The sequence below is a fragment of the Diabrotica undecimpunctata genome, chromosome 9, assembly GCF_040954645.1.
Source record: "Diabrotica undecimpunctata isolate CICGRU chromosome 9, icDiaUnde3, whole genome shotgun sequence".
NCBI classification, from domain to species: Eukaryota; Metazoa; Arthropoda; class Insecta; order Coleoptera; family Chrysomelidae; genus Diabrotica; species Diabrotica undecimpunctata.
In genome coordinates this window covers 100,161,724-100,187,339 of record NC_092811.1, presented here as the reverse complement: position 1 = coordinate 100,187,339, position 25,616 = coordinate 100,161,724, and the positions used below count along the sequence as shown (strand labels likewise).

Sequence of the window (25,616 nt, the reverse complement as noted above, 5' to 3'; positions counted from 1 at the left end):
TCTTGTTCTTGGCACTGCTCATGTAAAATTCTCTCCTTAGCTTCTTTTATTCTCTTTTTAATTGATCGATCAGTTTCATTATGTTTAATTGGATTTTTTGTTTTGAATGATTTTCTTTTGTTTGTTTATAACAGATGTTAATTGCAAAAATGTTAATTGTGAAACAAATTTTTTGTTCATAAACAAATCAGTATTTAGTGTTAAGGATTTTAAAAGTAAGTTACTGAAAATTCCATTGAATTTAGAATTTAGAAACAGTCTGTATTTACTGGCTGCTTTACATTTAATGAATAACCATTTAAGTATTAAAAAAGAAGTTTTTGTATAGAACTAATTAACATACTTACTCTGGTGTGATCCTAAAAATCATATCCAAATCATATATGTAACATACAACTGTAGGTATTAACACTCCCAAAGCTACACAGGCGGATAACAAATGCCTAGTAGTATTTCTATTAATCCAAATAATTGTTAGTATGATCAGAGACAAGAAGTATAGTTGAGTATCTGCTGCCAGGTACCACGTTATAAAGTAACACTAAAACATTTAAAGAAAATTAGTACCGTATCGTTTACAAAACTGTTGAACCTTACCATTTCGTCTTGGTTATAGTGATTATTAATAAATAACAAAGATGCCCACCAATTTTTTTGACACCGTAAATGCTCTGGGTCTGCGTACTGGTCTTTGACGGGACCGTAAAATAAACTGACAACCCACATTGTACTCCCCCAACCAATCATTATTAATACTGGTGGTAGAATTCTAAAAATAATGTGTTTAGATATAAATTAACCAACTTCTTCAAGATGCCAATACAATGGTTTATACATACCTCAAATATCTGTTAAAAAAAGTCAGCAGTACCACCTTTAATTTATTTTGTTCGTTTTCTTTGTTCTCCATTACTTGGAAAAAATGGTAGGACATCAAGAATGCCGAAAAAAGAAAAAATGTTTGCACTAAAAATACCATTAAATTTCTCAAACCATGTCTAATTGGATTATTTGATATCTAAAATAAAAAATAAATTGCATTTAGTAAAAGAGTAATTTCTTCAGTGCCGTGAGTATTCATAATGCGTTTCTTTAATTTAAATTACATTATCAGTTTTTTATTTACTTATTGCATATGGCGGTTTATGTAGTCCGTTTTATTTTGTTTTTATATCTTTTTTTATGCCTTTGTCTAGATCCTTTAACCAAGCTTACTGTACCATTTTGCATACGAAGGTATTCTAAATGTAATAATATTGAAAACAAAAAAGCAAATGACATAAATAAAATTAAGGGTTCTTTTACTTTCTAAATTTTCAAAAAATCGCCTTTTTTTACGTAAAAACATTCCTTAGCATTATAAAGTACTGTCCTAAAATTTTATTAAAAAATTCGAAATAGAAACGAAGTTATTTATATTTATAACGGTACACACCTGGGTTAAAAATCGTTTGTATACAACACCGTGCACCCCGCTTCACCTGTGCACCTGCAACTCGAAAGTGCTGTCTAAAAAACTTATAAACGGAGCAGGTGTTTTATATTATTGAAATTAATCGAAAATTATTGTTTTGAAAATCGGAAAAAATTCCTGGGTCTGGTGGTCATTTAAAACAGTCGAAGTAAGGGAACGCATTGAAATAAGCATTATATGAAAAAAAATTTAAAGCCTTTCAATTTACTACAGAAAACAATTCTGAATTAACGAGTTCCTTAATTACTATTTAAATGGGAATAAGCCACAATTAAAGGTTAAAATTGGTTTATTGACGTTTCAATTTCCACTTCGGAAATCGTTCTCAAAATACAAACATTAGTAAATTAAACAAATTTTGTTTTTTGTTACTTAGTGAAAAATTCTTCTAATAATTTAATTTTATCTGACTCATCTATATTGACAATTCAGACATACATTATACATTTTAGGAGACCGGCCCTGGCAAGGTACGGTTAAGTTGTACTGATATCGTACTAAAAGTGTTTATCTACTAGATACTACTACGTAAGTCATCTATACGTAATTATTATTTTATTATTGTGAAAAGAAAACGTCAAATAATAAATATTATACACTACCGTACAATCATTTTGTGAGGTTAGCTGCTATAAGTAGCTTATAGTAGCATGCGGTTGGTTTTTCATTTACCAGAGTCGGAGTAAGGCCTTCGCCAGCTTAAAATGACTTCACACAATGTAAACACACCTTCCGATCTAACCAGTCCAGTAAATCAACGTTCGAATATCACAAACAGTTATGCTTCAGCCGCTTCACATTCTTTTCCGAGTAAGAACCAAGCAATTGTATTTAGTTGTATCGATAATGCTAAACTGCAGGATTATCTCATTCCTTTGGGTACAATCATCAACCCAAAAAATATTATTTTTTCATCTAGATTATCTCATAATAGAATCTGCATGTATTTGGCAAACAAAACCGTAGTAGATAACTTCATGACACAACATGGCTCTATAGAAGTACTCGGCGAAGTTGTAACAGCACGAAGACTTGTCTCTCCAGCAGAAAGACTAGTCTTGTCTGGGGTCTGCCCGTCAATTCCTCATCAAGTATTAGTTGAAGAATTACAGAATATCGGTTTAAAGCTTATTTCCCCAATAACATTTCTGAAAATTAGCTCGACTCTTCCCGAATATAGTCACATATTGAGCTTTCGGAGGCAAGTTTATATAAGCCCTATAACATCACCAATTCCAGATTCTATTCTAATAAATTTCGACCAAACACCTTACCGCATATTTTTGTCACAAGGTACACTCACCTGCTTTATTTGCAAAAATGCAGGACACATATCATCCCAATGCAAAACCAGTTCAGTAACGGAATCAACTCATATTGAGTCAAACAATGAAGTACCAAATCAAACAGCTTCAACAAGTATACTACACAAGGTACCAAACACCCAGCAGTCATCAAGTTATCCATTATCAAATCCGAGCATATCACCTACACCTACAAATCTCCACGACAAAGAAACTACTAATACTCCTACTCATAGCAATACTTTTAATCAACCTCCTTCAGCGGCAATACCGTTTTCACAAACTTCGGAAGCAATATTTTCCAATCTATCAGCTCCTTTTCCATTAGATACAACTGCAGAAAATTCTAATAAAACTGATACATCACCACAATTTTTTGAAACAACCATTTTAACCAATCTTACAAATAAAACTACAAGCTCGACTTCTGTCACTACCAATGAGTCTGCTCCAGTACTTCCAAATGTAATAAAGCCACATCATCTAAGTGAAAACTCTAATAGCAATTGCGAAAACGCAAGTTCTTCCATAAAACGCAGTATTGGTGAGATCGACACGCCTCCTTCAGATTCAGCAATTTCATCAGAAAATCTGTTTGCAAAACCCAAACTCTCTAAACCAAAAAAACCACGCTCATCTAAAGTCCAATCTACACAGGAAACTCTTGAAAATTTCATTGATAATCATACCCCACCATTCGTTTTAAATTTCCACCAATTGTCCTTACTGATTGATAATGTCCAAGGCTCCCCCGACACTATTAGCGTCGTAAAAGAATTTACAACTGATATGGCTGGTTTAATCCATCTTTTACAAAGCAGCTATCAATATGCAAATGATAGATCTACAAAAAGCAAGTTTACAAAACTTCAAAAGAAACTACACAACCACTTAGGGAAAGAGATTTCTGACTTAGATAGTGACTCTTCTGTAGACAATCGTTCAGTATCATCTAACTCTCAGGTGTGAGGTTCCCTCACACGTCGGAATAACAGGAAATGAAGAAGCTGACACGATTGCACGAGAGGCAATTTTAAGTGATTTGTCGGAGCCGATAGACAAGTGTGTTTCCAGTGACTTAAAAGCTTATTTTAAAAAGTGTTGTATTTGTGGCGAAATGAGTGGTCTCAAACTAATTCCAATTTAAATAAAATCAAAAATAATATGTCTCAGTGGTTTCCATCGTCGCGCAATAGACGAGAACAATTTAAGGTTGCGCGTTTACGTCTAGGACAATACCAGATTAACGCACTCCTACCTTTTCACAAAGAAAAATCCACCTATGTGTGATCAGTGTAACGTCCGATTAACAGTCGAACACTTTTTAACAATTTGTAGTAAATATGACCAAGAAAGACAGCGCTACAAGATCCACTCGCTCTACCACAGGCTTTAGGTCAAAACTGTTCCTGTGACAATATAGTGAATTATCTTAGATCCATAAACATTTTGTATAATCTGTAGGTGTTTAACTTTGTTATGTATATTTTGTTCCGTCGCTAATAACCTTTTGGTGGATGCGACATCTTTTTCTAATAAAAAAAAAAAAATTATACATTTTAAAGTAGACGACTTTAAAATGATATTGCCAATATTGTTGAGTTGCGTTCCTGGGACGACTTTACTTATAAGATAGTTCATTCGATTACATGAAATCAACTTTAACTTGAGAATATCCGTCAGAAAAGATCATAACATGTAATTCGTCTTTAAAAAGACAAATACATGCCATGATGACAGTAAAATTCTCCTGTTAGTGATTCCATAGTAAATTATGAGGGAAAAACCGGGAAAAAACCTCATAATACTATCCCGACATGGTAAGTATTTGATCGTGCATTTAGTTTACCTTCAATAAACACCAAATTCCGATTTTATATGTTTGTTATTTAAAAAACATAAATGATGTATTCTCTATATGTTACTGACTTACCAATACTGGTATTTTCCTTTTAATAACTTCCCCTTTGAATATGGGTAAGCAGATCCTACTACATTCTGCCGTTTTTCTCTTTTTACCATCCGTTTCTTTTAGGACTATATTTGAATAATTCCATTGAACCCTATGTTCATTATCCCATGTGTGTTTACATATTTGAGATCTATCAAATTCTCTATTTTTAATATAGGATTGATGTTCACTTATTCTAACATTTAATGGCCTTGATGTTTCATCTAAATAAAACTGATCGCATTCACAAGGTATTTTATAAATGCAATTCCTTGTCCTTTCTTGTTCCTTGTTAGGTTTGGTTTTGGACAAAATAGATCTCAACGTGTTTGTTGTTTTGAATGTTGTTGAAATGTTGAATTTATTTCCTATCCTTTTAAGCTTTTCCGATAATCCTTTTATGTATGGTATTGTTATTTTCCTCGTATTATTCCTTGTATATGCTGTAGGATCTCGTTCTAAGTTGTTTTGTTCTATTCGATCGATTGTTGAAAATTCCTTATTTATAAACGATAAAGGATAATCATTTTTTAATAAAACAGATGTTAACAAATGTTTTTCCTCCGAGAACGAATTTTCGTTAGAACAAGTAATTTTGGCTCTATCGTATAAGGATTTAATGATTCCCTTTTTAATATTAATATTGTGATTTGATTTGAAATTTAAATATCTGTTGGTGTGTGTTGGTTTTCTATACACTTGACTTTCGTATCCAGTATCGTTCTTAGAGATTAAAACATCCAGAAAAGGTAATGTGCTATTATATTCCTTTTCCATGGTAAATGTTATTGTCTCTTCTTTATCGTTTAAATCATTTAGGAATGTGTCTAACAACTCTGATCCATGAGGCCATATTGATAATACATCATCTACATATCTTCACCATACTGAGGGTTTTAAATTTTGTTTAGAAATAATATTTGTTTCAAAATCTTCCATAAATATATTGGCTAATAATGGAGATAAACTAGAGCCCATTGCTAGTCCAAAACTTTGTTTATAGATTATTATTTATTATTTATTATTATTATTATTTATCTCCATTATTAGCCGATATATTTATGGAAGATTTTGAAAGAAATATTATTTCTAAACAAAATTTAAAACCCTCAGTATGGTGAAGATATGTAGATGATGTATTCTCAATATGGCCTCATGGATCAGAGTTACACATTCCTAAATGATATAAACGATAAAGAAGAGACAATAACATTTACCATGGAAAAGGAATATAATAACACATTACCTTTTCTGGATGTTTTAATCTCTAAGAACGATACTGGATACGAAAGTCAGGTGTATAGAAAACCAACACACACCAACAGATATTTAAATTTTAAATCTTATCACAATATTAGTATTAAAAAGGGAATCATTAAATCCTTATACGATAGAGCCAAAATTACTTGTTCTAACGAAAATTCGTTCTTGAAGGAAAAACATTTGTTAACATCTGTTTTATTAAAAAATGATTATCCTTTATCGTTTATAAACAAGGAATTTTCAACAATCGATCGAATAGAACAAAACAACTTAGAACGAGATCCTACAGCATATACAAGGAATAATACGAGGAAAATAACAATACCATACATAAAAGGATTATCGGAAAAGCTTAAAAGGATAGGAAATAAATTTAACATTTCAACAACATTCAAAACAACAAACACGTTGAGATCTATTTTGTCCAAAACCAAACCTAACAATGAACAAGAAAGGACAAGGAATTGCATTTATAAAATACCTTGTGAATGCGATCAGTTTTATTTAGGTGAAACATCAAGTTCATTAAATGTTAGAATAAGTGAACATCAATCCTATATTAACAATAGAGAATTTGATAGATCTCAAATATGTAAACACGCATGGGATAATGAACATAGGGTTCAATGGAATGATTCAAATATAGTCCTAAAAGAAACGGATGGTAAAAAGAGAAAACTCAAAGAAGCGGCTCTAATTATGCTAAATGAGACCAATTGTGTCGCGAATTCCTCGGCAGAATGTAGTAGGATCTGGTTACCCATATTGAAAGAGGAAGTTATTAAAAGGAAAATACCAGTATTGGTAAGTCAGTAACATATAGAGAATACATCATTTATGTTTTTTGAATAACAAACATATAAAATCGGAATTTGGTGTTTATAAAAGGTAAACTAAATGCACGATCAAATACTTGCCATGTCGGGATAGTATTATGAGGTTTTTTCCTGGTTTTTCCCTCATAATTTACTGTGGAATCACTAACAGGAGAATTTTACTGTCATCATGGCATGTATTTGTCTTTTTAAAGACGAATTACATGTTATGATCTTTTCTAACGGATATTCTCAATTTAAAGTTGATTTCATGTAATCGAATGAACTATCTTATAAGTAAAGTCGTCCCAGGAACGCATCTCAACAATATTGGCAATATCATTTTAAAGTCGTCTACTTTAAAATGTATAATGTATGTCTGAATTGTCAATATAGATGAGTCAGATAAAATTAAATTATTAGAAGAATTTTTCACTAAGTAACAAAAAACAAAATTTGTTTAATTTACTAATGTTTGTATTTTGAGAACGATTTCCGAAGTGGAAATTGAAACGCCAATAAACGTATTTTAACCTTTAATTGTGGCTTATTTCCATTTAAATAGTAATTAATTTAAAATGCCACAAGAAAATATCTTCAGAACAATATAACGAGTTCCTTGTTAAAATTGAAGATAAAAATAATAATTGGAATAAAAATTGGAGAAATAGAAACAAGTTGGTCGGAAACTCGTAATTGCGATTGGAGCTTTAAGCTGGAATCAGACAGTTCGTAAAATGGCGCTCTTCTCTGGTTACGTCGGCAAAGAAAAACAGAAAATCGATATTAACGATCAGAAAAGAGAAAACAGTTAGCATTCCACGTTACTGTAAAATTAGTAAATATTAGCTTTTTGATAATTAAACTCGACCTATCCCAAAATGTAGTCGAATCATTCCGATGGTAAGTATTGAGGGTTAAGTCTGTTGTACGCCCTCAGTGTTGGCGGTAAAAAAAATATTAAGGTGGGTAATTTATACAATGATAAAAATTCCAACACAACTTCGTTAGACTACTTAGAGACTAACCGTACATCTACTAGCCACGTCCAAAGAATTCCGAAGAAATGGATCAGCTTCCGATTCTTTTGAACAGGGTCGATTTACCGACAAACAACGGGATAGCACGCGTTGGTCATAAATAGACAGTTTCGTTGGATACGCGTTGGTCATAAATAGATGATAAACTACTAATATTGAGAATGGTTTAATAATGAATTAAGGTCTTACAGATCTAATATTTCTCTTATTAAACACATTGCAGGTGCCACTAAGGATCCCGATTTGTTCAGAGGGTCGGGGATATCACAACAAAAATTGCCAAACTCAAATGGAGCTTTGCAGGCCACACTGCTAGACAAAAAGACCAACGTTGAAATACAACAATACAACATTGGAAATCTTACAAAGGTAGACGACCGGGAGGAATACCATAGATGAGCAGGGTAGATGACATAAAAACAGTAGCTAGAACAAATTGGAAGCATGCTGCTCAGGATAGATATCGATGGAAGGAGTTATGGGAGACCTATGTCCAAAAATGGATGACAGAAGGCTAAGAAGAAGAAAAAAAGCCATTAGGTAGCAGAAATTTACAAAGAAAGAAGTAATAGACGGTACGCAAGTGATTATGTTAGAAGATACAAAAAAGGCATGGGAACCTGTTAAGCAGACACTAAAAAGCACCATGGAGAAACATCTACCTAAATCAGTAAGAAAAAGAAAGAATAACTAAATAAAGATAGAAATTTTAGAATCAATGGACGGAGCTCGGTATATAAACGTTTCAACAGAGAAATAAGATCAGATACAAAAAAGACAAAAAAGAATGGCTAAAAAAATAAATACAAACATGTAGCCGAAGATACTTTTAATTTTTTTCCCAATTAAGATCTCCTTCTGTAACTATGTTTACTTCTATTTTTATCATTTTCTTGAACAAGTTTTTTTTGTTGTGGTATCTCATAACTATTCTCGTTAATTTTTATACTTAAACCATTGGTTTTAAATCTCATTTTCATTGTCTAAATAAATGAATGAAATCAATAAATACAATTGTGATAAAATGGAATTCAACAGCTAATAAATAAAAAGAATTTAATATGAAGTATACTTACATTTTCAATATACTCAGTATTCATTACGTATCCTCCAATAAAACTAGAAAACGTGTGGCAAAATATTATTAGCAACATATTGTAGAACCTGATGCCTTGGATACATTTTAATTTTTGAAAGTCTTCGTTGTCCTTAACTGCTTTAAATTTTTGGTAGTTCTTGATAATTGAAAATGGAAGGAAGTATTTTTGACCTAAAAATATTACAAAACACATTTTATTTTTTTCTCATTTTTAAAATTTATAAATTTATTCTGAGAATATTCAAAAACAAAATTTTTGAATTATTTCGATCTCATAAGCGTAGATCAAAATTTAAATTCGAAAAGAAGCTTATTAACTCTATGTACTGAATATTTCGTTTGTGTACTAAAAATGTTATACAAGTGTCTTGTTATTAACTAGAGTCTGATTGATTATCTGTTTAATCCTAAAATGCATGATTTTTTTATTGATGTCAAATATCAAAAAAAAAACATTTGTTTTTGACAATAACAGGTTTGTTGCCAAAATGCTACATTGTGCATACAAGGTCAAGTTAGGATATAGAATATACAGTATTCTTCTTCTTTAGGTACCGTCTCCTCTAAGGAGGTTGGTAATCATCACAGCTATTTTTACTTTTAAGATTGCAGCTCTGAACAAGTCGACGGAACTGCCATTATACCACTTTCTCAGATTGTTGAGCCAGGAGATGCGTATTCTTCCAATACTTCGTTTTCCCTGTATTTTTCCCTGCATTATGGTTTGTAGCAACACATATTTATCCCCTCTCATAACGTGGCCGAGATATTGTAACTTTCTTATCTTAATCGTATTCATGATTTCCATTTCCTTTGTCATCTTTCTGAGGACCTTAACATTTGTTATTCGGTCTACCCAACTTATTTTTAATATTCTTCGGTAGGTCCACATCTCGAATGCTTCAAGTCGATCGCTCACTTCTTTCTTTAAGGTTCAGGCCTCCACCCCATACAGCAGCACCGAAAACATATATGAACGTAATATTCTTATTTTCGAGTTGCAAACTAAGGTCTCTATTGCATAATACTTTTCGTATACTCGTTACTTTCATTAATAATTGTACCAACATATCTATATTTTTTTACTATTTCTATTGGAACCTCTCTATATATAGTATTAATTTACATAAAAATTATAAAAACAATTATTATTTTTATTTAAACATAGTGCCACACAGTGCCACATTAAATTTGTGACATTTTGTATGTGTAAACCCCTTACAATTGGGATATTTACACCGTTGTTTGTTATCTTCTATAGTCAGCCAGTATCCCTATTGGTCCCTCTTAATATCTTTGGGGGAATGTATTGAGCTGTACTCTCTTTTTCTTGTCTCGGATGTCAGCTTCCAATGTACTTGGTCTCCCTCTTTTTGCTGTGGTTGTGCTCATTTTGCACAGACACTCTGCAAGTTCTATGCGAAAAGCTGCTTGTGTTAAAAGCTTTGCCTGTTGGTTCTTAGTAACCGTCGCTCTTTTATAGAGTATCCAGGAATTGGCAACTGTTAAATCAAGTAAATGATAAAATAGCTGGAGGTACCATTTCCTACTTTTTACAGAAGTTTTGTATCTTTTAATATGGCTGTCTATGAGATTAACCCCTCCATATGGCGGTTATATTCTTCAATTACAAAGGGGCAGTCTTATCAAACCGTAAGTGGAAAGCAAGACGACATTTTTTTTATCTTTCCATATTGTAGATGAGATATCTATACCGTCAACCGTTGCAGTATATTCATGACTATCATCACGGGAACAATTCTGCATATACGTATCTCTTGGTAATTTGCAATATGGTATCCGTTACCTTTGAACTGTTCCTAATGATAATATTCCCCTTTTGGCATTATGTGCAAGCAGTGGTACACCATATAATAATTATCATGATAAAGACGAAATTTTGATGCTCTATAATAATGCGAGCCAAGCGGATGCTCCAAGATCTGGTTCTCCTTCTAATCATACTTAAAATTTTCTTGCACTGTGTAAATTTCTAAATTATACGAATATCCGGAAATTCCTGCCAGCACAAACAATTCGAATTCCGATTAATGCAGTTTTTTTGGCAAGTATTGTTCCATATAATGACCAATTTTGATGGAACACATTTTCTCATCAATGCTTAGATGTTGCTCAGGTGTTACATGGAAACATTTTTGTTAAGTGTGTTAACTAGTGGCTTTATCTTGTGAAGTTTGTAATGTCCAAGTCCAGAAAAACGTTTGAGGTTGTTGTTATCATTAAAGTGTATGTATCGCCTAATTTTCTCGAATCTATTTAGAGACATAGTCTTTTCTACTGGTTCAAATAGAAGCTTCTCAGTCCATAAGGAGCGTACATTAGGCATATCGACCAATGAAATATATATACTTATACCAATGAACTGTCGGCATACAAATTTGTTTCATTGGTAATGCGCAACAGTAACTCGTCCATAAATAAGTAAGTAAAAAATTGATTTAGAGTTGTGTTTCCATGAAAGTGTAATTGACCATCATTGAGACAAAGTCCTTTCTTCTTTCAAGTGATGTGTTCTGTAGTAGTCTTCTTTTTATTTATTTTAGATTCTTTTTTATTTGCGCCTTTAGAAACCTTTTCATGTGTGTTTTCCGTTTGTTTTTTAAGTTACTCGTAGATGGCAAGCTTTTATTCTCCTGGATGATTTGCTCACTTTCTAGCATTTCCATATTTTCTGTTGTGTCTATCTCCTCTGCCATATTATCTTTAGCCCCATTGCACGTTTCTTCATTAGATGCGTCGCCATAGTTAGTCTCAAGTATGAATTCCAGATCTGTCCCAAGAAAAATACTTAAGAAGATCCCTCACAACTTTTTAATGTAGTAAACCCACATCCTTATAGCTGTAATTGGGTAAAAAATATGTGTTACTTGTATTTGACTGTCACAAGAAAACCATACGTGATAGAAAAAATTATTATCATTTTTGGATGCAGTGTACAAAGAATCAGTCAATAAAACTTTTGGGACAAAATATATTTTTTTGCTGCCCAGAGTTTTTTGAGACATTTTGCGCCTTATCTCTTTAATACCTTACGATTACAACTACTATTACTTACCTTATATAATTACGATTAGAAAACTATTCAAATTCAAAATAAATAGGATCAACTTCGGAATCCGAGTCGTCTTGAGGGTTAATAATTAGCGGTTGTGTCTCTACGGTCGCATCAATTATGTTATCAAGATCCCACATTTTTTGTTCTTCTTCTATTACATGTCTTACTGCATCTTTCCAGTTTTGTTCTGTAATTTGTTGTAAAGACTCGTATAACAATTCACGTACAGCTTGTATTTGATATGACGTATTTTTTCTAGCCACATAACTTTTCATTTGTGCCCAAATGAGTTCAATTGGATTCATTTCGCAGTGGTAGGGTGGAAGTCTAAGGACTGTGATGTTTCGCCTTTCCGCCATTTTGTCAACTACGTATTTCTTGAACTTTGATTTGTGTTGCCGGGCAATTTTTAAAAGTTCTGCGTTTACCATTCCATCTTCGTAAGGCAGATGCTTATTCCGCAGCCAGTCAAGAATATCCTGTTTCTTCCACGCAGTCGTTGGAAGTCTTTCTACTAGTCGTGAAGGATAAGGTGCATTATCTTATACTATAATTGAATTTGGTGGTATGTGTTCAATCACCTGCTCAAAATACTCTTCGAAAACATCAGCTGTCATCTCCTCGTGATAGTCTTTTGTGCTTTTGGACTGAAATTCCAACAAACCATGCTTAACAAATCCTTTTTCACTGCCAATGTGAGAAATTATTAATCTACTGCCTTTACCAGAAGGTGGGGAGATACCAGTACACCAACCTTCCATAAAGGCTTGCGTGGAGCTTAATATATTTTTATCTGACCAAATTTTCTTCAGAGTATGGCCAGAGTTTACCCACGTTTCATCTTGGTAGAAGATTGGCCTTCCTTCAGCCCGAAATTTTCGTATGGATCTTAGATCATTTCTTCTCCAACATATTATCTCCTCCCGGTCAATCAAAAGTGATTTTCGGTCTGATTTCTCCCACCGGAAATTTAATTCTTTTAAAACTTGCCACAATTTTGTTTAGGTTTGGTATTTCTTAAAAAAAAAAATCAATGAATTTTCCTTCTAATACCATTTTTGGCAAATTCATCAATTTCAATAGGCTTTCTCCCTCTCTTTAAGTTTTCGTTTGTGTTTGGGTTAGCTATACCGTGTTTTTTTCTTTCTGATAGGAACCTATATATAGTTGACTCTCCTACGCCAGTCATGTTGGCACAACTTTCGACTATGTTGCGAACAGTGTTTGTGGGATTCTGAGAAACCAGAGCATCGTGAACATTCAGGACAATAGTCTTCTCTCTTGGTGAATAGACAGACTTACTGACTGTACGCAACAGTACCGGTGTGAAACTTGATGGTATTGATGATGAAGCCATCACAAACAATCCAACAAAACGAGCACGAGCGAAAGGTACGTATATGTTCGTAGGTATATGGAATAAAAAATCACTCACGCACTGCATATAATTCGCAAAAGAAATATTTGAGACGCTAATTACTGCCGTAGACAAAAATCGCCGTACATGCGATCAAAAACGTACTAAACAAAAAAATTGTTTTCGTTCGTAATATCTTCACCCTTTCAAGTTAAGTTTCGAATATAAACTGAACAGACGAGGCACGTGGCCAAAGCCGGCATCTTTATACCCATTATATTATTAAAAATCTGGGAATTCCATCCTAATTATCTTGCAACGAATAGTACCTTCAGATATGAATTCCAGGTTTTCTAGTAAAGTAATTAAACGCGAAGATAAGTATTGAAATATCCAAAGAGATAAGGTATTCTTATTTACAAAATTGTTAATGGTTAAATTCTTATGTTTATTAATATAATATAATAACCAACATTAGCCGTGAAAGTTTTAATTGTTTTTTTGCCAAATATATTAGTATTAAAATATTATTAATATTACATATAACAGTATTAAAACATTTTATTATTATTTAATGAATAAACACCTCAGGAACGCCTATGATTTACGACCGTTTTATGAGTTTGAGGCACATTTCGTGCTCTCAACAATTTGTGAACAGAGAATAGATTGCTTAATACTCACCAAACTCTTGAGAAATAATCGAAGATTTTCTCTGCTGAGAATCCCAATATGTGGCAATAAGCACATAAGATGTGTAACATATTATAAACCATCTAAAACAATACGTATTATTTAATTTTCTCATTTAATATCTCCATATAGTAAAACTTTTTAATAGCGGCAAATAAACATAAACCTTTATCGTATAATGTTCTCAGTCGGGAACACAAATCTAAAATATTTCATTTAAAATATCTATCAACATTTTCAAACGTATCTACGTGTAATTCTTTTGGAAAATATTTATTAGATATTAAGTTTCGTTACTATATTTCGCCCTTAAATAGACGTGCCATGACTTCTTTTTGGTTATGTATATATAAGACTGATCTCAAACTTACATCTCCAATAAAAAGCAACAGTGCGATTAGAAAATGAACTGTCCGAAATCTTCTAACAGTCGAAATAGAAGTTATACAGTGTTGCATATTGTCACCGCATTATTTAACATATACTCTCAAAACATCTTTATTTAACATATACTCTCAAAACATCTTTAGAGAGGCCTTGGACGAATCACAATATGGGATTGGTATAAATGGCCAACTTATAAACAATATTAGATATGCAGACGACACAGCGTTGCTGGCAGATAGTGCGCAGGGGTTCCAAAGGATGATGGATAACGTTGTAGAAACATGAAACCAATGCGACCTAAAACTAAATTGCAAGAAGACATATAAATACTGATCATTAGTAGGACCACCAACATAAACTCCTAAATTACAATAGGCGATACACCGTTGGAAAGAGTGGAAAAAAATATGCTATTTGGTCTGTAATATTAAGGATACTTGGGATCACAGCTACAAAATAAAAAGAAGAAGAGCACCAAATTTAGAAAAAAAAGCAATGGTCGAGCTTGAAATGAAAAGAAATGCAATGGTTTACTTTCATTTCAACCTCGTTTGTCTGTAAATAAAAAAAAGAAAGAAAAACAATAACATTCAATAATAAAACAAGAAAATCTTACATAAGTGAATTCTTATACTTACATCCAAACGTAATCCACTGTTGCAGGTTTATAAATTTTATCAACATTATCACAGTTTAAGTTGACAATATTAGGCACCAGTCCAGAATTGGAAAATTTTCTTTGATAACATTCAGAAATCGTTTTTTCTATTCCCATGTTTAAACTTACATCCACGTCTGGACAAAAATCATTAACGCATATAGCATGAAAGAGCTCATCATGATTATAGGCATATTTGTTTTCTATAGAATGCTGAAACATTAAAAGTTGTTTAAATAATACGTTATAATATTTCAAAATATTTTATAGCAATATTTTTTTAGATGTTTAATTATTTGTTGTTATACTCATGTCCTAAACTGTTTGTAAAATTAGATGAAATACTGTAATTTTTATATATACAGGGATGAGTGCCTTAAGAACCGGCAAAATAACGCAAAAGATAGAAAACATAATACGTTGTGAAATAAAAAGAGATGAAAGTAGTAGAAGCGAGAAATTATCGATATAAACCTATAATTTACTTTACATTACATTAGATCTATTGAAAGTTTCCCACCTTTAGACGTTAGCTTATGAGCTGGTTGATTTCAGTCATAGTAATACGTATCACGTAATGTAAGTAAAAACAGTTTAAGTACGAGTATGTTTTTATCCAAAATTAAAGTATTGATCAATAATAAACTGTGATTTGAGACGTCGCATACACTCTTCTCAATACAGAATTATCATATCTTGTTATTCTGTATTCGTCAACACAGAATTAGTTATCAAATTACTACTAATTAAACTGTTTACTTACATTTGCTTTATTGCCTTCAATCAGTTTTTACTTTATGCGAAATTTAAAAAATGTTAATGTTCGACGTCATAATTGTAATATTATGACTGAAGTCAACTAATAAGCTAACGTCTAAAGGTGGGAAACTATCGATAGTCCTAATGTAATGTAATGTAAATTAGAGGTTTCTATCGATAATTTCCCACCTCTACTACTTTCATCTCTTTTTATTTCACAACGTATTATGTTATCTATCTTTTGCGTTATTTTGCCGGTTCTTAAATCACTCATCACTGTATATATATTAAGAGAAGTAACAATTCCTGCTTTATTTCCCCTGACTTTATACTCGCTGTAATAATTTACCCTTACAATCCAAGAAATGCTTAAGTCTTTACTTTTAGATGTCACTAGCAAATCCTACTCACAAACGGATAAGTAAAGACGAGTGTCCAGTGCCTAAATATAGACCACATTGGCTAAAGGAGTAAATCCCAACCGAAAATCCTGATCCTCCTAGTAGGAGGTTGGGCCGTAGGGCCCATTCCTCTACACCTGTAAGAGAACTTACTGCCAAAAATTTTAAAATCCAGCCTCGGAATACGGACAGGAAAAAACGAAAACGGCGTAGCAAACGAACATAGACTTTGAATATAAACACACGGAATATTCCAAGGGTGGAGAACCAAATCAGACGACAAAGCAAAAGTAAAACAAATAAAATCAGATATCACAGTCCTTTCCGAAACAAAGAAAAAAGGCCAAGGTGACGAAGACATGGGAGGATTTATACATATTTATAGTAGAGTAGAGAAAATCTACATCTGAAATCAGATCATCAGATGTAGATAGTTTTCGACATACTTGGTGGTCCTGAAACAGAAAATAATATAAATGACTTAAATAATAAATTCACAAATGCCTTACTGGAAAGTCAAAACAAATTCTGTCCTAGAATTTAAAAAGAAGAGAAGATTAGCCAAAATACGAGGAACTAATTCAGAAAAAAAGAGAAATGAGAAGCGAGATGGAAACTAAAGCCGACGAACTACAAAAATTAAATAAAGAAATATCCAAAGCTGTTAGACAAGACACTCGAAAATACAACCAAGAACAAATAGAACATACCATTGAGAACAGTAGAGGTATGAAAGTATTGAGAAAAAACTAAGAACGGGGACAAGGTAGATAATAAAGATTAAAGATAGAAATGGTCATCTTACAACCAAGAGAGAGAAAACCCTTAAAATAGTTGAAGACTTCTATAAATTGCTGTATACAAGCCAACACAAAGCAAATAGCAGAGAAGATCAAGTACCAGAAACACTAACAAGGAGAAAGGGCATTGTCAACCAAGGATCAGAACTACTACCGGAAATCACAATAGACGAAATAAAACTATCCCTAAGAAAAGCTAAGAATATCAAATCTCCAGGCGAAGATTGTGTAGTTACTGATGCAATCAAAATCGGAGGCACTTGCCTACTTAAAAAAAAACTTTTTTTTCAAAAACAAAACCGACAAATGGCACAATGCTGAGGTAATTTTATTGTACAAAAAAAACCCCATACATTAGAAAGCTACAGACATATAAGTCTTCTTAGTCACCTATTCAAACTCCTTCTACCAGCCAACAGAGCAAGCGGGATTTCGAACTGGATTTGGAACAAATGATCACCTACAGAGCATTAAAATGGTAATAGAAAAGACTGTCGAATACAATAGAACACTCGTTCTGGCTTTTGTAGATTTCCATAAAGCCTTTGACGCTTTAGATGGCTTTAGATGACGCCTTCAAAAGAATTTGACAAAATCCTGGAAGCACTACAATCATGTCGCATTAACTACCGATATACAAGGTTAATTTACTATACATACAAGAGCTCAACTATGTCGGTGAAACTACATAAAAACACGGATCATATCCCAATCGGCTAAGGTATCCGACAGGGTGATACCTTATCGCCTAAACTGTTTACCGCAATACTAGAATATGCTTGTAAATTGGCAGACGACAAAGTTTTGTTCTCTGACAACCTCAAGGACATATGTATAATGCTACATGAACTTCAGTTAGTGTGTGCCAGTGTAGGTCTTAAAATAAACATCTCCAAAACAACATTTATGGCAAACCTAGTACCTAGAGGAAATATCAATATTGGAGACAACAAAGTAGAGCTGGTGGAAAAACATATATATCTTGGACACGAAATAAACATCACAAGAGACAACCAAACATGCGAACTACGAAGAAGAATAAACCTAGCATAAGCAGCCTATGAAAAACTCAAAGACATCTTTAAAAAAAGAGATATTTTTTACCAATTTCTTTAAAACGTAAAACATTTGACCAATTAGCGTTGTCTGTGATCATCTATGGTGCCTAAACTTTGACATTGACAGCTACAACTTCTAAATCGCTGCAAATAGCTCAGAGGAAAATGGAAAGGTTAATGCTGAGTATATTGCTTCGTGAGCGAGTTAGAAATGAAGACTTAAGACGAAGAACAGGAGTTACCGATATAATTTCTCGGATTACCACACTAAAATGGAACTGGGCCAGACACGTGGCCCGAATCAGTGATGAGAGGTAGACGAAGAGATTCCCTAGGAAGATCCCCTACTCGTTGGACTGACGATCTCAAGAAAATGTCAAGAAATTAAATAAAAAGTGCTCAAGATAGGGCACAATGGACAAAAATGAGGAGGCCTATGTCCAGCACGGGACGCTATGGGCTGGGTGATGATGATGACGAGAGAAAGACAAGAGAGCACAAGCAGGGGTATTAATGTTAATAAAAAAAGGAAACCAGAAAAGCTAGGAACAAATTAATGGGATAATTATTAGAGTATCTACAACGTGAAAAGGGTACGAGATCGAGTTCATTAAAATATATGTACCATCAGAAAGTATATCAAAAACAGATAACCAAACAGTCTATGAAACCCTATCAGAATTTCTTGGTGGATAAGGATGGGGAGAAACTGGCATCAAATAGCACAAAATAGAGAACAATGGAGGAACTCATCGGAAGACCTTAATCCAGGAGTGGATGCAAACAGGCTGAAGGGAAAGAATAATTAAACATAATTTAAACATAACAAATTAAAAATGTAGTTAACATCTTACCTGTATCATCCCCCAGTGCTTCGATGATATATTATTCTCCAAAGGTTTAAGAGTAACAGATACTTTGCAGAACAATTTTGACTCCATTTTACATTTCTCATAATTGTCAATTTGAAATATTGATGGTAGTTCTTTATATAGATTGTCTAAAAATGAATAATTTATTACTAAAAATTTATAATTTGCTGATTTCATGACATGTATATTACGTTTTTAATTTATTGTCTTACTTAACTTCAACCACACAAACAAAATCACTAAAAGTTAAAATATTATATTATTAAAAAAAAAATAAACTAAATACTAACAAACTAGTGACAAAGATATTTCCCTCATTAAAAAATAACACTAGGACAACGACAGAGGTATTACCCGGTTACCAACTGCTTACAAAATACTAGCAAATAATTCTCTATGAAAGGATACAAGTTTACACAGTGGTCATAGTTGAAAAATACCAGGCCGTATTCGTTCCAGAAAAATCAACAATTGACCAGATTCATTCAATAAGACAGATTATCGAGCAAATATTAGAATTTAACATTGAAATCCATAACCTATTTGTTGAGTCCAAAGCCGCATACGACAGTTTGGTATACCTGAAAATATTACCCGATTAATGACAGTGACAATGTCTAACTTAAAAACCAGTGTTAGGATACAGGGAGATAATTCTCGGTCCTTTGAGATAAAGGACGGACTAGACAAGGGGATGCTCTGGCTTGCCTCCTATTTAACATTGCCTTGGAAAAGGCAGTCTTTTTTTTTCGTCTTTATATAGGGGGGTCTGAAATCTTCAAAAGACATCTCAGTTCAGGACGCCGTTCTTCGTACTCCCGGCGATAGTTTCCGAGGTACTTTAAAATGCCCTCTTGTCGCCGAGTCTACGCCGAATGCCTACCTGCTAAATCAGACCCTCCTCTCTCATCCAACGATCCGGAAGCGGAATGGCTGCTATAAGGCCGGCATCACTTCCGAAGCACTACCTTCATTCATCCACAGACTGTCAGCAAGGAGACTCCCTGTCTCGTTCCAGGTAGTGCATGGAAAACACTCATCTCTCCTAGTGCGGCATCACTCCCAGACAGCATTTCCTCCTTCCCCACAGTCTTACTCACGCATTCTAACTCATACAGTCTGACCCACTTTTTTAGCTTCAACTTCCAGCATCTTTCCCTCTTACCTTTGCCGTCGGTCCAGCTGTCTTTCTTTCTCTTCTTTTTTCTTGATCACTGTACGGATATAGTTGTGTATTCTAGTCCAACCTGCTTTTTTTTCAATCATTCTCTCAATCATTTCTCTCACTGTAACAAATTTCACACCTGTCTCTCTTTTCATTCTGTTCTTTTCTACTATCCATTTGTTGCACTCTACCATCGTATGTGTCAGAGTGTCCACAGTATAGGCATTCAGCCTATACTGTGTCAGCCTTTCCGAACCTAGAGAGGTAGCCCTAAAACACCCGTATCCTTTGAGCACCTTCGCCAAGAAATAATCCAGTCGCCTGTGGCCACAGTCCACCCGATCTCTTAAAAAGGCAGTCTGAGACACACGAATTAGAGACGGCGGTACTATTTACAATATGCGCTGATGGTATTGACATAAAAGGGGGTAGCAAGCGTTATGTTAAGCAATATTTCATAAAATTGGAAACGGCGACGAAACAGGTCAGTCTAGTCATCAACGAAGACAAAACCAAGTACACGTTGGTTACTAAGAATCCTATAGCAAATGAGGAGTGGGAAACAGTCTTTGGAAGTAATATCTTCGAACGTGTTGACAGCTTCACATACGTTTGCTCGCTAGTGACTACTACTAACCAAACAAGCGAAGAAATTAAAAGATGAATAAACAATACAAATAGGGAATACTATGGACTCCAAATACAATTTCACGCAAGAAATATCCAAAGAAGAACTAAAATTATTATAAACAAGACAGTCCTCACATATGAGGACTCCGCAATAATTTTTAATTAATAATATACTCGACAAAATATTTGTATCTATAAACGACTTAAGACAGACAGACCAGTCAGACAGACGACGAATGCCAGATAATACGATTACTAAAAAACTAACGACAGGAACATCTATAGAAAGAAGAAGCAGAGGCCGACCGCGAATTAGGTGGTTAGATGGAGTTGACACCGACTTAGGGATACTAAAAGTCAGAATATGGCAACACGTCGCCAGAAACCGAACAGAATGGCGACGAATCTTAGAGCAGGCCAGGATGCAGAGAGGATTGTCGAGCCAAAGATGATGATGTTGAAAAATTTGCACTGGAATAAAGCCCCCAACATAAAAAAATGGAGATGAGCCTATAATGCGGAGTTAGATAAGATTGTGTTTTATCGCCAACATTATAGTTAATATATTTCGATATACGGATGATACAGTAATTCTATTAGACAGCGTATGGAACCTTCAAATTCTGCTGAACTGCAGTCACGAAATTGAAGAAGAAATTGGCATTAAATTAAAAACTAAACCTGATTTTTCTAACCAATAGTGGCAACCCTAAGGGTGCGGTTATAAATAGCGCAGATATTCGAGAAGCATCAGGCTTAATTTATTTTCAATAGAACCAAAAATTGTATGTATTGATGACTTCCCTTATAACACAATATAAAATTCTAATTTTAATAATATAATACACAGCGTACATATCTATATTACATACAAACATATATCATAGACAAAATGCTGCATACATAAACAAACTAAATAACCTCTTAGAACACAATAGTAACATCAAGTTTAATAACCACAAAAGATACAAGACAAACAATACAACAGTTTTCAATCTATCAATTAGACAGTTGAATACAAAAAAGAACCTGATGCTGTCGAGAGACCTAAATTTTAGCCTCAGCTAAGAAACTTCTTGGTGAAAGTAATATAAATAAAAATAAATCGTTCCCAAGGCGAAGAACTTTATGGTTTTGTATAGAACTGAAAAAAAATGTAAGGAAAGGAAAAAAGCTTACCTGGAAATACATGTCACAAAATGCACAAGAGGCATACGATAATTACAAGACAATAAGAAACAAAACACATGCCCTTGTAAGAAGAATAAAATATGATCACTGGGAATGTTTTTAAAATAAATGGAACATGATTTTTATGCTCTGCAAAAGGAAATATGGCGCTTTATAAGAGGTCCAAGGAGGAATAAATAGATCCAAAACATATAGAAAAGGATGCACGAATTGATCCCAAGCATTGATAAATAAACTTCAAAAAACACCTTATTATCACACACTTAAGTACAATTTCGAAGTACAAAAAGAACAGAAAAGCTGCAGGTAAAGACGGAGTAATTACAGTAATGATAGAACAATTAACAAAATTATAAAACGCAATAAAATATCGGAAAAATTAAGCACTAGCGAACTAAATTTACTATTCAAAAAGGAGATAAAAACAGCCAAAAAATTTCTTCTTCTTATTGCGCTGTCTCCTTTCAAATTTAATGAACCAGATGGCAATTGTAGCTTTGGGAACTACTGCACTAACGATTTATGTGGATGAGCAGTCAAACCATCTCTTCAGGTCTTTCAGCCACGACTGAAATTACAACTAACACAACTAAAATTTTACAAGGACTAATAAATCAGAGGATAAGTTTAACAGTTGAACAACAGGATTTTCGTACTGGAAGATGATGTACAGATGCAATATTTTCATAAAGACAGAGTAAGACTCAAATATGTAATCCATCTTTTATATAATAGAGAAGTTCACCTAGATACCATAAAAACTATTGAAAACATCCACCAAAATAACAAAATGGAAATCAAAATAGATGGATGACTTACAGAACCTATAGGCATAGGCAGCAAATTGATTGAATCCAACTTACCTTAGTACAAAAGTGTACACAAAAAAAGTTACAGCCCTTTGAAGTTACAAAATAAAAGTTGTTTTTTTGGATTATCTCCTAAACTACTTGACATTTTGTAATAAAAATGGACACGTTACTTTCTTGTTCTGAAAGCATTTTTCATACAAAAGAAGCAACAAAATCTAAGCGCAGAGAAAAATTTTAAGGGGTGTGTGACGCCCTAAATCCCTTCAAACTTTTGAGTACGTTAAAATCAAATGAATTTTGTGGCATCATTAGTTTAACACAATGTTTTTAAAACTTTTTTGCCTCCTATCACTTTTTCGAAAAACTAGTTTTTTCCTAGTTGTCCATAAAATTACAATTAGTTTCTACGGATACAATAATTATAAACGGTTTCAACAATAATAGTCAATAATTTGAAGCTATCATTTATTGTGTGAATAAGATTAATATTAAACATTTTGATATTACAATGGCCTACAAATTTCAGGAAATGGCAGATATGCATTTAACTTTGGGTCATTTGGATGAGATTAAATTATGATTTCAATAAACTATCGGAAATATCATAGGTGAATGTCAAGGAAATAGTGCAGCAGCCGCAAGGCGTTATGTAGTAAAATACCCCAATCGAAATACACCCTATAGACGATTATTTCTGACCATTTATAGCCGTTTACGGGAAACGGGTACATTCCAACTGCAAGTTGCTGGCAATAGTGGTCGTCCAATAATGGATGCAACTGATGAAGACATTTTAGAAATCATTGAAGAAGTCCATGGAAAAGTACAAGGGTAATAGCTGCTCAACTAAATGTTCCTCACGTAAGGGTTTGGAGGCGTTTGAAGGATCAGCTGCTTAAACTCTATCACTTAACAACGGTTCAAGAGTTATTGGTTAAAGATTATCCTAAAAAGATTGGATTTTGCGATTGGTTGTTATTGGAAAACACTCGAAATGTTAATTTTATTAGAAATAGTTTGTTTATCGACGAGGCTACCTTCAGTAGAAATGGAATAACAAACCATCATAACCAGCACATTTGGGCCGACGAAAATCCTCACGAAAAAAAACGACACATCACCAAAGGACTTTCAAAGTTAATGTTTGGGCAGGAATTTTGGATAACAATCTAATAGGCCCAGTATTTCTTCCCAACAATTTAAATGGTGATAATTATTTGCAGTTCTTGGCACACGATTTACAAGAGTATTTGGAAGAAGTGAATATTGAAATAAGGCAAAATATATGGTGTATAATATACCGTATTACAGTAATGAAGTCCGGGAATACCTTTGCAGGCAGTATTCTGGTCGGTGGATTGGAAGGGGTCGTGACGCACCTATTTCTTAACAACCCAGAAGTCAAGGTCTTAACCCCATGGACTTTTGCTTTTGGGGGTTTATGAAAGAGAAAGTGTATTCTGTAACAATAGAGGACGAACAACAATTGAGGGTTAGAATAATTGAAGCTGCAAATCAATTTCGTCAGAAAAATATGATTTTTCAGCGCATTCGGTTTTCCTTATTAAAACGATACCGAATGTGTATTGAAGGAAATGGGGGTCATTTTAAACATTTATTGTAATACCATATTTATAGAGGTTATAGACATTTTTTGTACTTGTTAATTCATTTAAGCCATTTATTTAATTGCACCTAATTTTTTAAAGGTTAATGAAAAGAGCCATAACTCAATAAAAACTGTTTTTTGAAAAAAGTGATAAGAGGCAAAAAAATTTTAAAAATAATGTGTTAAACTAATGATGCCACAAAATTCATTTAATTTGAACCTACTCAAAAGTTTGCTGGGATTTAGAGCTGCCCACCCCCCTTAAAATTTTTCTGTGCTCTGAGATTTTGCTGTTTCTTTTGTATGAAAAATGCTTTCAGGTAAGGTAAAAGTTAAGTTGAATCTAATCAATTTATTTTTGTCCCCGGAATGCGTGATTTAATTTATGACATACCTTTTTGAAACACCCTGTATATCTTCTCTAAAATGACTAAACATAAGTAATATATTGTGTGTCATTATTTAAAAAGAAAAACAAAGCAAAATAAATCATCAAAAAGAATTCTTCAGATACAAGTATCAAAAGATAGAAAATCATCATAAAGTAAATCGAGACCCAGGAAGTATTATCATTTTTCCAGAGGTAAAAGTATAAAACTAAGTGACATTCAATTTTAACTAATTTTCTTTTCTTGGCGGAACGTACTATGTTTTCATTGAAACTAGGTCTACAACAACTTTTATATTAATAGAATAGCATTTTATTTTTTTACCTTTTATATCAATAACTGAAACTTACCTTTTGCTGTTCCAAATGCAGTTAAAAAATTTAAAACAAGTAGAATATTTGCAGCGATCATTTTCCTACAGAACGGATTTCACAAGTTACACTGCACTTTTTATTATCGATGTGTCCGCATTATTTAAAGCTACGTAGGTACATATAAATGTTATGACACAAATGTTATTTATTTATAAATAATTTTTTTTGTAAACAATTATTAATTATCATACAGAGGATCTGAATCGAGTGGTCAAAACTTATTAAGCTTTATTTTATTAATAAGTTTAAGAGTAAAAGTTGAAAATATCATTGTGATTGAAGATTTTAAGTTTAGAGGTATATTGGGACCTATAACTGAATCTTCTAGTTACCTAACAAAATTTATTCATCGATTTTGTTTTAAACTTCAACTTGCATTAGTTTACAACTGAGTCTACCCGTTATCTGCCCTAGAATCAATAATTTACTGTGTACTTTG

General features: G+C 33.2%; 1 protein-coding gene across 3 annotated transcripts in view; it reads right to left on the bottom strand.

The window, feature by feature from the left end:
* Positions 1-25,271, bottom strand: part of LOC140449812 (nose resistant to fluoxetine protein 6-like) — a 44,623-nt gene extending 19,352 nt beyond the window's left edge. For all 3 annotated transcript variants that reach the window (XM_072543168.1, XM_072543169.1, XM_072543171.1), the window contains exons 1-8: positions 25,154-25,271; positions 18,990-19,135; positions 15,098-15,330; positions 14,064-14,155; positions 8,924-9,117; positions 840-1,018; positions 598-769; positions 348-541 (exon numbers count right to left, since the gene is read on the bottom strand). In XM_072543168.1, coding sequence (XP_072399269.1) covers positions 348-541; positions 598-769; positions 840-1,018; positions 8,924-9,117; positions 14,064-14,155; positions 15,098-15,330; positions 18,990-19,135; positions 25,154-25,214 — 1,271 coding nt within the window. In that variant the 5' untranslated portion in view covers positions 25,215-25,271. The remainder of the gene's footprint in view (positions 1-347; positions 542-597; positions 770-839; positions 1,019-8,923; positions 9,118-14,063; positions 14,156-15,097; positions 15,331-18,989; positions 19,136-25,153) is intronic.
* Between the last annotated feature and the right edge of the window lie 345 nt (positions 25,272-25,616).